The sequence below is a fragment of the Nothobranchius furzeri genome, chromosome 18 (assembly GCF_043380555.1).
Source record: "Nothobranchius furzeri strain GRZ-AD chromosome 18, NfurGRZ-RIMD1, whole genome shotgun sequence".
NCBI lineage: Eukaryota > Metazoa > Chordata > Actinopteri > Cyprinodontiformes > Nothobranchiidae > Nothobranchius > Nothobranchius furzeri.
The window spans coordinates 23,410,292-23,423,437 of record NC_091758.1 but is presented as its reverse complement, the minus strand read 5'-3'; the positions used below and the strand labels follow the sequence as shown (position 1 = coordinate 23,423,437).

The 13,146-nt window shown below is 43.0% G+C and overlaps 1 protein-coding gene across 3 annotated transcripts in view; it reads left to right on the top strand.

Annotated features, from left to right (window-relative positions):
• The window catches only part of sptb (spectrin, beta, erythrocytic), a 43,308-nt gene that overhangs the window by 24,157 nt on the left and 6,005 nt on the right, over positions 1 to 13,146 (top strand). For 2 of the 3 annotated variants that reach the window (XM_015969660.3, XM_054742164.2), the window contains 17 exons: positions 1,112 to 1,258; positions 2,864 to 3,130; positions 3,431 to 3,655; positions 4,045 to 4,134; positions 4,371 to 4,661; positions 4,877 to 5,007; positions 5,111 to 5,315; positions 6,886 to 7,109; positions 7,251 to 7,401; positions 9,037 to 9,281; positions 9,490 to 9,628; positions 9,989 to 10,073; positions 10,151 to 10,347; positions 10,439 to 10,521; positions 10,600 to 10,663; positions 10,799 to 11,049; positions 11,815 to 11,988. In XM_015969660.3, coding sequence (XP_015825146.3) covers positions 1,112 to 1,258; positions 2,864 to 3,130; positions 3,431 to 3,655; positions 4,045 to 4,134; positions 4,371 to 4,661; positions 4,877 to 5,007; positions 5,111 to 5,315; positions 6,886 to 7,109; positions 7,251 to 7,401; positions 9,037 to 9,281; positions 9,490 to 9,628; positions 9,989 to 10,073; positions 10,151 to 10,347; positions 10,439 to 10,521; positions 10,600 to 10,663; positions 10,799 to 11,049; positions 11,815 to 11,988 — 2,969 coding nt within the window. Of the gene's footprint in view, positions 1 to 1,111; positions 1,259 to 2,863; positions 3,131 to 3,430; positions 3,656 to 4,044; positions 4,135 to 4,370; positions 4,662 to 4,876; positions 5,008 to 5,110; positions 5,316 to 6,885; positions 7,110 to 7,250; positions 7,402 to 9,036; positions 9,282 to 9,489; positions 9,629 to 9,988; positions 10,074 to 10,150; positions 10,348 to 10,438; positions 10,522 to 10,599; positions 10,664 to 10,779; positions 11,050 to 11,814; positions 11,989 to 13,146 lie in introns of those variants that run through there. The other variant, XR_011517191.1, reaches the window with a different exon arrangement.

Here is a 13,146-nt window from a genome sequence, read left to right as displayed (position 1 = left end):
GATTTTTAAAATGATTAAAACTTGTTTGAAATGAGAAAAAATAAAAATGAGTCTTTTGCTTATGGGGTGCTGATTGTAAATGAATACATTTAGCTTTAGTTAGTCACATTTTACTCATTAGCGTTAAAGATTAGGTGTGAAATTAGCTTTTTAGTCACATTTATTTAGCAAGTCCCAATTTTACGTTTAAAGAAGTAACTTTAGAAATAAATATTTACAGTCAAGTCTAAAATTATGAAGTAATTTAGTAATTTCCCCTTTGGGGATAAAAATTTGAGTTAAGTTAAAGCTCCAATAGCAAATCTACAAATCAAGCTAGCTTTTAAACACAAACATGGTCACATAACAGTCACCCGTCCCGTCGAGTATCGTCCCTGGGCCATATTTGCCAGAACCAAAACTTGCATTGCCTGAGTAAACGAGAGAGCGCTGGACACCAGTCGCCGTTTTCTAGGTCCAAAACGCCTTTTGCTGTCCGGGACTTCAAATGGTGTTTTTCTTTTTGGGACTCTGGCATTTTGTCCTAAAGTTGAAATGGTAGCCGCTGTCTGATTCTCCTTCTCTGATCTTATTGAGCGGAGACCTTTTCACACCAGTGGTGCTCTGTTGCTAAATACGTGAGTGAGCGCGTAACGAGTGGAGGACCCAAGTAAAGGCTGTGGTTCAGTGAAACAGATAACCACCAGTCCAAATGTGGGGTTCACTTAGCCGTGTTATTGGCAGAGGTTTTTAGACAAACCACTTTATTAATTATTATTATTATTTTTTTTTACTCTCCAGATTGTAATCAAAGCTATACCGTGTTAGATTAATGTTAGGAGGCATGAAAAATTTGTTTTAAGCTAATTTGTTTTCCAGATTTTCCATCGTAGCTCGAAAGCTAATTACACAAAATCTAGACAGAAATATTTTATTTTTTTATTTCTTTTACAGTCAGCGCCCCATACACAGTGCACTATTAAAACTATCCTTGTTTAAGTCCAGGGTAAAGGTCAGATGGTCAGTTCTGATGTACGTAGATCTTACCGGTCTTGTATGGGTTTTAGTTTGTTCCCTCACAGAAGGTCCGGGCTTCACTCTGTAATCTACCCCACTTGTTGTCACGTTTCAGCTGACTGTGTGGATCAATGAGAAGATGCTGACTGCTCAGGACACCTCGTATGATGAGGCCAGGAACCTCCACAGCAAATGGCTCAAACACCAGGCCTTCATGGCTGAGCTGGCCTCCAACAAGGACTGGCTCAACAAAGTAGACCAGGTCAGCAAAGGCTCTGAGGTTGTGTTTAGTGGTGCACCTGAGCTGTAAGCCATGGCTAGGAAGAAAACAGCAAAGCTAATTAAATTCAACATATAACAAGATGAAAAGAAAAACATTTGCAGTGTTATAATTTATATTAAAAGCACATAATTCCCTTTAATCTGCTTGTAGCGGTGGTAACGTGAAGATGTAAAGTGTTAGCTTAGGTAGAAACGACAGGCAGGTTCATTTGCTGTCTTCAGAGGTTTTAGTGTCTGAGTGAAGGGGATGTAATGGAGTCTAGAGCTCTGGGGAAGGAGCTGCTCAGTCTGATGGACTTTTCTCCTGAGGGGAGGGGCAACAGTCAGTCAGTCACCTGGGTGGGATGAGTCTGTAGTGATTTAAAGCATCTGTGGTTCTCTGCAGTGCAGCTAGCGTTGTTTACTGTAATCTAGACAGAGAAGCCTCTGTCTGTTGGGTTAAGATTACATCACTCACTTACCAAGTATTTATCATGTTGTGTAGTTAAATAGTCATTAAATCATGTGCAGAGGGATATTTTAGCCATTTTGATGTATTTGTGTGTAGAAGTTATGAGTAATTACCTTCTTACTCACTAGAGATGCGTTCCTGAATGTCTCAGTTTGGAGAAATAAGGTTTATGACCAGCAGGATTGATGAGCTAACAGCTAGTCGGAACACAAGCAGATTAATTACTTACAACATCATTAAGTCTCACCACAGTGCAAAAGTTATTTTATAAAACTTTTCACAGTCTCCTCTTTTCAAAAATGTGTCTGCTTTGGTAAAAAAAGAAGAAGAAAAAAAGTCCTGCTGGATTTAACCCTCAGTTGGTCCAAATTGCATTTTGAAGCTCCTGCTGGTTTTTGTGTTTCTTTAAAATAACTCATGTAAAAAAACAATTAAAGGCAAACGAACATTTGCATGAACTGTTGTGACATTTAGAGGTTAGGAAATGTTTTAACCCTTAAAAACCCGGGGTAACATTGGTGTCACAATCCATTTTAGCATCTGCAAAATTGCTTCTTGAGTCATACATTCAATGTTTCATATTTCCAAAGGGTTTCTCAAGGGTTACCATGGCAGCCCTCTGACTAGCTGTTAGCTCATCAGGAGGACACAAACTGAAGATGTTCAGGAAGCTATCTACAGGAAGCTCCACAAAAATACACTTCAAGAAAAGCCTTTAGGTGTTAAAACGTTTTTTTTTCTATTAAAATAACAAATAAAAACCTCTAAATGTTTAGAAGTGTTGCAGTAGTTCAGAGATTTGAGGTGGAAAAAAGATCGCACACTTTATACGATGTGCTTTAAAATGCAGAATGGTGTTATTCAGTTACAGTTAAAAATCTGCAAGTGTGAACAAAAGTATTTATAAGTTATATTCTTTCACAGGTGGTGAAATTAGCTCTGGAAGAAAACGGATGATATTTGAGGATGAGAAACTTCTTCTAGCAGAAATTCTTATCAACTTATCGTCAATGAATTGCAGAAGAAAAAAAATTGTTGAGCTAAACGTACCAATTTCTGCTGCACCGCTAGAAAGAAATGAAGAAGATGTCATTTTTCCTGTAATTTTGAGCTCTTTACCCCGTGTTGTCTCAGGAAGGTCAGGAGCTGATGGAGTCCAAGCCTGAGTTTGAGCCCATTGTGATGGAGCGTCTGGCCAAGCTTCATGAGCTGTGGGACAAACTGGAGTCCACCACTCAGGAGAAGGCTCGGCTGCTGTTTGACGCCAACCGCTCGGAGCTGTTCGACCAGAGCCTGGCTGATATGAAGAAGTGGTTGGGCCAGCTTCAGCAGCACCTACAGAGTGGAGACGAGGATGTAAAGGACCTGACGAATGCCAATATTCTGCTTAAAAAGCACCAGGTCTGTAAACGGTTTAGAAAATGACACATACTCACTATTTCTGCCTTTTTTTCAGGGTTTCTTCATATTTTATCTACATTTTAATCACTGGAATAAATAATGTACCGTTGGAGAAAACTCAAGTGTGTTAGAACATAAAAATGACTATACATGTCAAGGTGATAAGGACACTGATAAATAAATAAAATGGCTCAAAGTTTAGTTTAACACATAAAAGTTAGAAACAGCTTTTAGTTTTTATCCTCCGCTGCATCCTGATCAGGCTCCTGAAAGGCCATTCATCTTTTCTTCCCGTGCCAGATGACAGAGAACCAGGTTCGTGACCGTGCCCGGGAGCTGGAGGAGCTCCAGGAAGCCGTCAGGAAGCACGGCGGCGGGAAGGAAGACCAGCCGGAGCTGGAGGCGGAGCAGCAAGCCCTGCAGAGGGAGTTCCAGCAGCTCCTCACACCTCTGTCCCAGCGCCGGGGCAAGCTGGAGGCTGCCAAATCCATCCATCAGTTCTACAGAGACCTGGCCGATGAGCTTGTGAGCATACCTTCAATTTTAAAGAGAATTATAAAGCATCAAAGCCCCCGAATGTTCACTCGGAGTGATTGATAACACTAAATTATAATAACAAGGGTCAGATTAGGAGTTGGATGTGATGAATAAAGCCTGGATTTCAACAGGTGTTTTACTCTTTCTTAAAATAAAGTCTTAAAATCCCTTTTTTGTTGTTTTGCTGCTAAGATCCACAGTCAGGTGTAGAGATCAACTGAGAGATTTACGGTTTCATATGTTTGAGGCGGGCTAAAACCCCGCTATAGAGGAGATGGCTGTGGAGATTCTTTTTACAGCTCTGTAAAGCAATTTCTCAGATTCTCTTTATCGTCACAATCTCCTTATTTTCTCCCCCTCCTCTTCGTCTCTTTCAGCTCTGGATTGAGGAGAGGATGCCCCTGGCAATGTCACAAGAGCACGGCAACAATCTCCAAACCGTGCAGATGCTGTTAAATAGGAACCAGGTGGGGATTCTTCTGAGCACAGAGGTCTTCTGAGGTGGAAATGATTTACTTTAATGATAAATCAACAGCTGCTCGTAGGTGTCGTCCAGCTAAAACAGCAGGATATTAATAGAAGACTTGATAGAGTTTTTGGAAGTGCCTTAAAGTTTTCTAAACTGATCCAATTTGATTTGGAGGCATGAATTCATCCACGTGTATGACGTGCTACGCTATGTGTTGCTTTTATCTGTGATCAGACTTTGCAGAGAGAAATCGAGGGCCACCAGCCCCGCGTTGATGAGGTGGTTGAGCGAGGCAGGAGGATGGCAGCTGCCGCCGGCGCCGAGGACAGACCCGAGGCGGAGAGAATCACGGACCAGCTGAACGAGCTGGAGGAGGCGTGGACGCGGCTGCAGCAGGAGATGGCCAAGTGGCGGGAGAGGTTGAATGGCTCCAACTTGGCCCAGCAGTATTATAATGATGCTGATGAGGCCGAGGCCTGGATCTGGGAGCAGGAGCTCTACATGATTGCTGATGAGAAGGCCAAGGTGAGGAAGAGGAGAGGAGGAGGTCAGTGGGGTCATCACAGATGTTTAACAATCAGATCCTACCAAGCTCATCAGTCAGCGTTAATATATCAGGACGATTAAACCGCACCGCTCACTGAGACTAATCTGTTGTGCTTTCATGCTCCTGCTTTAACTCATTTACTGTTCTTCTTGACTATCTTCATGCTTCACCTTGGATGTTGCCTCTTCTCCAGGATGAGCAGAGTGCCATGCTGATGCTAAAGCGCCACTTGATCCTGAAGCAGGCAGTAGACGATTATTCTGCCTCCATTCGGAGGCTGGCCGACCGAGCCCAAAGGATGTTTGCAGAGGACCATCCTGACGGGTTTGTCTGCATCTTCATTTACCCGTCGACTCCCAGACAGTTAACCCAGTCTGACATACGTTTTTTTTTTTCTCTTTTTTGTTGTCTGTGTGTGATTTTGCAGCGAGGAGATCATTAGGCGACAGGGCCAAGTGGATAAGCAATATGCAGGTCTGAGAGAGCTGGCAGAGGACCGCAGGAAGAAGCTGAACCTCACCTATCATCACTTCCTTCTGAGCAGAGAGGTGGAGGACCTGGAACACTGGATTGCAGAGAGAGACGTGGTGGCCTCCTCTCAGGAGATGGGACAAGACCTGGACCACGTCACGGTAACATACACGGATCAAAAAGAAACAGCTGGAAAAATGTGAAATTGACTTGTGAATGGGGTGCTTGTTGCATCTTTTCAGACAGAGAAGCCTAGCGGGTTCAGAGAACAGAAAACTGGACTTCTGTAGTTCTGTGAGGATTTGTTTGAGGACATTTGTTAGTTCAGAGTTAAAAATGCAGATTTCATAAAGTGCCTTGTTGAAGCCAGTCACACCGAGGATCTTTGCTGTTCTGCATCACCTCAAAATTATAATGAAAAAGTACTCCAAACCTGTTAATAATACAAGATTAAATGTAACCACGGTAACGCCTAGAGCCAAGGAACATACGATGACAAACCTCAGCGTCATGTCATGCATTCATCTGTGATCCTGCAGGAACAAGAGGGTGTGTGTGTTTACACACCAGTGTGCCACACACTTTATTGATGTTTTTATGTTTTTGTTTTTATAGAGGACAAACAATACTTCACATGTCATGAAGTCAAGCTGATTAGAAGTAAAGATAAAAAAAAACAAATCCAGAAGAATGAGGTTAAAAGGGACAAGTGGAACTCTGAATGACTGATTTTCAGGTTTTTATCCAATAAGAACAGAAGCCTGAAGGCAGCTTCTGCTGCTGCACAGGAGATAGAAGTTGTAGAAACACGTTTATTTTTATTTTAGCTTTTCGGTGCATCTGTAACATTTACCTGAATCATTCTGATGTCACAAATTAATTTCAGTTCATCGAAGGCAGAGGTGTCAAACTGCGGTCCTCGAGGGCCGGTATCCTGCATCTTTCTGTGGTTTCCCTGTTCCAACACAGCTGATTCACCTGTGCAGCAGCTCCAAGCTCTCCAGAAGGTTGGTAATCGCCTGCTGATTGAAATCAGGTGTGGTGAAACATGGAAAAACACTTAAACATGGGGGAAAGCGGCCCTCGAGATCTGGAGTTTGACACCTGTGATCTAAGGTGTGTATTCCTGTATGAAACCAGAACTCTTTATGTGTCAAGGCATGAAAAAAATAAATTACACTTTACTGTCAAACTCCCACAGGTCCAGATCCTGCTGTTTGCATCCATCTTTAGGGTGATAGAGATGGCCGAGAGCCTGAGAGAGGAGTAAAATGGGCCATTTTTGTCCAACAAGAAGAACCAACATCATAAAACGGAGATAGTCTGATGTTTCAGTCCAAACACAGTGTAGCCCTGAATCTGATCCCAGGACAGTTTAAGAGCATAGTAGGGATTAAAATGAATCCCAGGTGGACCAGGACATCAAAGCCCTCTTTCTGGGTTTGATGGTTCTGTAGCCACGGCTAAACCCACCTCACAGCTCAGCTCTTTATCTTTTTAGTCTGTTTTAGACACGACAGACATGTTCACTGATACGAACGTCTAGATTTTATACCTGCTGAGACTCCATGTGTCTTCTAAACATGTCCCCTTGTTTCTTTATACTGATTCTCTTTGACAAAGGTGATACATTAAAAATAAGGAGACAATTTTGCTGATGTATTATTTATCTGGTGCATGAATATGAATGATTTTAAATTTTTAAAACCATTCTCCATCTTTTCTGTTCAGCTTCTCAGGGATAAATTCAGAGACTTTGCCCGGGAGACGGGCATGGTGGGCCAGGAGCGAGTGGACATGGTCAACCAGACGATAGACGAGCTAATCGAAGGTGGACATAGCGAGGCAGCTGCGTTGGCAGAGTGGAAGGACGGCATCAACGAGAGCTGGGCGGACCTGCTGGAGCTCATCGACACCCGCTCTCAGCTCCTCACGGCTTCCTACGAACTTCTCAAGTAAGAAATATTGCAGATTAATCCTGAAATTCCAGTTTTAGGAAGAAAATGGCAACAAGTTAATGTATTTGTAAATAAAACCTCTGTTATGGTGAGCTGGATGATGACTAAGAGAGGAATGCATTTACTTTTTAATCTAAGGTACTTTGATGATGGAAAGGAGTTGGTGACTCAGATCCAGGAGAAGCAGAAGGAGCTGCCTGAAGACGTGGGTGAAGATTTCAGTAAAGCAGAGTCCTTCCACAGAATGCACGCTGCCTTTGAGAGAGACATCACCGCCCTGGGCAAACAGGTACACCACACCAGCGAAGCCTTTCTCCTCCGAGGGAACGCAGCACGCCACAAGCTTTGATGATTCACATCTGATGCGGGCAGAAAGTTCTGCAAAACCTGCAAAAAAGTGACAAGTTTGAATGACTGGGGATGAGGTTAACCCTCTGGGGTCCATGGACGCGTATCCGCATCTTTTGAACAGGTCTGATTTGGGACGCTGTAGCAGCAAGACTCCGCCTCCCTTAGTTTCGGTTTCAATTCAGCTTTAAAAAGGAGATTATAAACTACACCCCAGTTTTTAATTTTTGTTAATAGGCAACGTAAAAGCGGAGTTATACTAAACTAAGAAACGACCTATTTTTAGACAATCTGATAACAGCAGTTTAGTAATCCGTGAGAGGGAATGTGCTTGTGAACATAAAAAACCCACAAAAACATGAAATCCTTTTGCTGTTGGTGCAAGTCTCACATATTCAGTTGATAAAGAGTATCATTGTGTAGCCGAGAGAGAGATAGGAAGGCCGCACGAGTAACCAGATGTGCGCAAAAAGGAGCCGCTTCGCGGGGAAAGGAGTGGAGCGAACGGAGTAACAAACAATTAGACAGATATTGACGGTAAACTTCATATTTTGGAGCGATCCGGACAGATATATTGTCTCTGCAGTTTAGTAGGCTTTTATTAGGCTTATATAAAGGATGATGAGAAGGATAAATGTCCACCAGGCAGTTCAGATAGTACGGCTGTTTTTTGAACTGGAAGCAGAGGACGTGGACGGAGACTCGCAGCCGGAGTCTGAGGCAAATAGCGAGGATGTTGATGATGATGTGGCAGATCCATCCTTCCTCATAGAAGAGTTGGGTCATGATGAGGTGGAAGATGAAGGCAGAGATCCAGCTCCTCCGAGATCCAACAAGAGGAGTGGGCGGCGCCGCCCAGCTATCAGATCTCGATCTCCGCGGCATGAGACAGAGCCACTCCCCACTCCAAAATGCATGTACATTATTGCCAAATTAATAAAATAAGTATACATTCAGATAGTCCAGGTTGTGCTGAAAAATAAAAGATACCCCATAAGGCAATATTTATTGTTTTTATTAGAAAATACAAAAGAAAAAACAAAATGAGTCAAAAACGGTGATTTACACCGTGGACCCCAGAGGGCTAATAATTTTTTTATTTATTTGTTATTTGCTATATTTAGTCATATTTTTTTTATAAATGTACAGTCTAGATTACCATTCTGAATTATGAAAAACATTCGTCATAAATGTTTGTTGGTTTCCCAGTAAAATAAGCAACTTTTTAAAAATTCGGATTTTATGTTTTTGAGTGATTTAAGGTCTAATATGCAACCCCTTTATGTCCAAATATAAAAAATAAGTATAGATTGATAAAGTCCTGGTTGTGCTGAAAAGATTGATACCACATAAGGCAGTGGTTATGGTTTTTTTTTTGGAAATACAAAGGAAAACTCTAAATTAGTCAAAAACGGCAAATTACACCCTGGACCCCAGAGGGTTAATATTCAAAACACTCAGCTGGTTGTTCCTACAGCTATTGCGGGATGAAAGTCACCATTAGAGGCAATGTGGGGTTTATTCTGCAGCCCGGACATGTAAATAATTTCGTTTAACAGCCGTGTTCTTCGTCCAGGTTCAACTGTTCCAGGAAACAGCTGCAAGGCTTCACGCCCAGTACGCCGGAGACCGAGCAGATGCCATTCAGGCCACCGAAAGGGAGGTGGTGGAGGCCTGGAAAGGTCTGCTCGATGCCTCAGACGGTCGCCGGACGCAGCTGGTGGACACGGCTGAGAAGTTCCGCTTCTTCAGCATGGTCCGAGACCTGATGGCCTGGATGGAGAGCATCATCCAGCAGATCGAGACTCAAGAGAAGCCCAGGTGTTCACAACTGACTCAGCTTTAAAAGCAAATGCTCCCTGGTTGATGTTTCTGTGGAAAAGGGGGATCGTTTGTGTCTTCCAGGCTTCAACAAGGAGGAAAAAGATCCAAATCCAAATGTTACAGCCTAAATATTATTTTAAGTCAATAACAATAGAAAATGTTTATAAATTTCTGTACCTGCTAACACATTTTCCATTTTCTCAAGGGATGTCTCGTCCGTGGAGCTGCTGCAGAAGTACCACCAGGGGATTCGCTCAGAGATCGAAGCCAGAGGAGCAAAGTTCACAGACTGCATCGACCTGGGCAAGGCCCTACTGAACCGCAAGCACCGAGACCCTGCTGAGGTACGCCCTGAGCAGCAGAGAAGGCTCCTTTCATCCCCGGCTAGGTGTTCAATCGCTGTTTTTATTAGATTTAATTACTTTTCTGGGAGTAATTGTTCTCGTCTGGCACAATGGAACCAATTGGTTACCACCAAAGAACAACTTTCACTCTTCTTACGTTCATCGGGGAGATTAAAAAGAAAACACTAATTAGAAATAGAAAAAGCCAAAGAATTTAAATGAGCAGTTGACCCCTTCCTGAATGTACCGAACCGTTAATCACTTCACAATACTAATTCATGGAGAATAATAGAAGGCCCTCGGCTGAGTTGTTCAGTATTGCTGAGATGTAACTGCAGCTGGATGAACTGCTTGTTTCAGATCAAAGAGAAGCTGGTTCAGCTGATTGAGAAAAGGAAGGAAATGATGTTCAAGTGGGATGACAGATGGGACTGGCTGCGACTCTGTGAGTGGAGCTACACACCTCCTGCGTTAGCCGTTTTATTAAAACGATCCTCTAACTGCCGACTTGATTGTGTCCAGTGCTGGAAGTGTGTCAGTTCGCACGGGACGCTTCCGTCGCCGAGGCCTGGCTGGTCGCTCAGGAGCCCTACGTGACTAGCAGAGACCTGGGTCACACCGTCGATGAGGTCGAGAAGCTCCTCAAGAGGCACGAGAACTTTGAGAAATCCACCGCCAGCTGGGAGGAACGTTTCTCTGCGCTGGAGCGCCTCACCACGGTACGGACAAGTTTGTTTGTTTGTTTGTTTGGAGACGTGTCAGGGACGTAAAACTGCTGAAGACTGATCTGACTTCATCGCCGTGTTGCAGCTGGAGCTGTTGGCGTTGAGGAAGCAGCAACAGGAGATGGAGCAGTTCATGAAAGATGAGCAACGCTCAGAAAGGGAGAGCAGGTACGAGCAGGAACACGGGCTTTATCAAATCTGCTCAATGAGATCTTAAACCTTTGATTTGGCGACTCTTTCTCCTAGGAGGGAAGACACTGGCTTTGCAGAAGAATCCTCACAACTCTACACCATCGAGGAGCAAACTCTGGTCAGTCACTTTCAAACTCTCCACAGCTGCATTTTTGTAAGAGCTCCTTTTGATTATGGTATGATACGGGTAGATCTGAATGCTTAAACAATCTCCCACATTTATCCGCTGATCAGTTTCTTCTTCCTGCTCCAGTCTGGGGCAGCAGATCCCAGTTCAGGCCAGCAGGAGGGGACTGCTGGTGACTCCACGGTGCCCATAGAGTCAGAGATGAGAGAGAGTGCATCCCTGGAGCTGGAGCCCTCCTTCTCTCTAGTCTTACCTAAAGAGCCCGAGAGGGCGGCCACCATGCCCACAGAACCTCTCAGCAGCCTGGCCGTGCTGCAGGAGGGCACGCTGTGCCGCAAGCAAGACTTAGAGGGCTCGGGGAAGAAGGCCTCCAACAGGTGGGTCACACAGAAGGAAACCACTTCAGCTTTTTACTTTTATTCATTCAGTCTGTGGGCTTTGTGGTGCAAAAACAGACTTTTCCCCACCTCTCCAGCTTAATCTGCTCATATTTTCTATTAAAATAAACAAACTGTTGCTTTTCTTGTGGGAAAAAATAGTTTAATGTAGTTAAATAAATGTATATTATAGATATAATAGAAACAGCTGTTGTTTATGTAGTAATTTATTATGTTGTGATATTTAACATTATTAATAAGTAAGGTATCAACAATAAAGTGAATTACAATGTGTTTTAGAAATACGTCGTAGTTAGAAATCCTAAATAACAGGCTTTGTGCTTCATTTTAAAAAGGCTACTTCAACAGTAATTATTATTAACTGAGATGCTGACACATTTTTGCCATTTCAAGAATTATGAAGTCTAAAATCTGCTTTTGCTTCTGTTTCATAAAGAATATATTTTATTCTTTGTTAAAGTTGAAGAGAAAAAAAACATGTTAAAAATTAGTCAAAACATTTTAAGGAACAATTTCAGACACTAAAAGATAATTTTTTGTTCTTTCATGTAATTAAAGCTTAATTACTCACAAAAAAAACACTTTTGGCAAATAAACTGTCAAAAAGTTACTTATTTTAAACTCTGTGCTGTTCTACATAAAATCCCAGACTTCCACTGAATAAAAGAAGAAAAGATCCTGACATATTTTCTGTTTATTGTAATCAGAATGAGCCTGAGAAAACCTTTTCCTCCCGGTTCTCAGGTCGTGGAACAACCTTTACTGTGTGCTGAAGTCCGGTCAGCTCTCAGTCTACAAGGACCATAAAAGTTTTGGTCATGGGACGACGTACCACGGCGAGGACCCCCTGCCTCTCAGAGACGCCGGCTGGGAGATCCTCACCAGCTACAAGAAGAAGAAGCACGTTGCTAAGCTGCAGTAAGAATCCCACCCGTCGTTACCTGAGCTGTGTTATTTGTTGTCTGATGAAGCTCTGCTTTTAAAGAAAGGTGCTTTTAAAAAATGATTATTAATATCTGACAGCTTTTTGACCTTCTGGAGGTTTCTCTGGAGCTTACAGGCATCCAGAACAGTACAGCCTCACCTTTCACCTCTCAGCTGAGAAACCGTCCCACACTAAGCCCCACGCTGCAGCCCGACCCGTTGTTTTCACTTACTGCAGCCATCAGCTGTAGACTGAAGGCTTTAGGGGGCAGAAAATTAGACTTGATTTACTCTTCTCTTCGGCTTTTGACAGAAGCAGTCTTGCTGTTTAAACTGATCTTAGAGCTAAATCATCTGACTTCTGTTTTTTTACATTTTAACAGAAATATGAAAGTCGGTCTCATTCAGCACTCAGCAAGAGGCCTTTCCCAAACGAAATACAAAGAAATCATGTCTGGATTAGATTTTTTTTCCTCACTATAGATCATAACACTAAAATGCTCATTAGTTTTCACTAAATACATTTATTTTATGAAACTATCTATAGGTCCCTGATTATTCTGGTTCAGTAAAATTCACCAAAATCGTGGATTTGCTACCTGAAACTCTGGGGCCACCTGTGGCTCTTCAGCCCACCTGACGTGGCTCCTGATGACAGACTAGATTTATGCAGATGATTGCCAGATCTACCTGGCTTTGAACAAACCAGGCTCCCTCTCTCTTCTGGACCAATGTTTGGCTGAAGTGAGGGTTTGGCTTGCCAACAATTTCCTTAAGCTGAATGATTCTAAGTCTGAGGCACTCCTGATGACCCCTAACAAAACCACACACATGTCTTCTGATTTGGCCACTCTCCCATATGACCTCAAGCAGTGTGTTACCAACCTGGGGGTGAAACTGGATACACACTTTTCCATGGGCCCTCAGATTAACGCAGTGGTCAGATCGTGTTTTTACCAGCTGCGCAGACTAGTTCGCTTAAAACCGATCCTGAAACGAGCGCACCTGGAATCTGTAATTCATGCTTTTATCACCTCCCGACTGGATTATGCAAATTCCATTCTAATTGGCTTACCTGCCTCCGCTCTTAACAGGCTTCATGTCGTACAGAACGCGGCAGCCAGGTTTTTAACAAACACCCCTAGAAGAGAC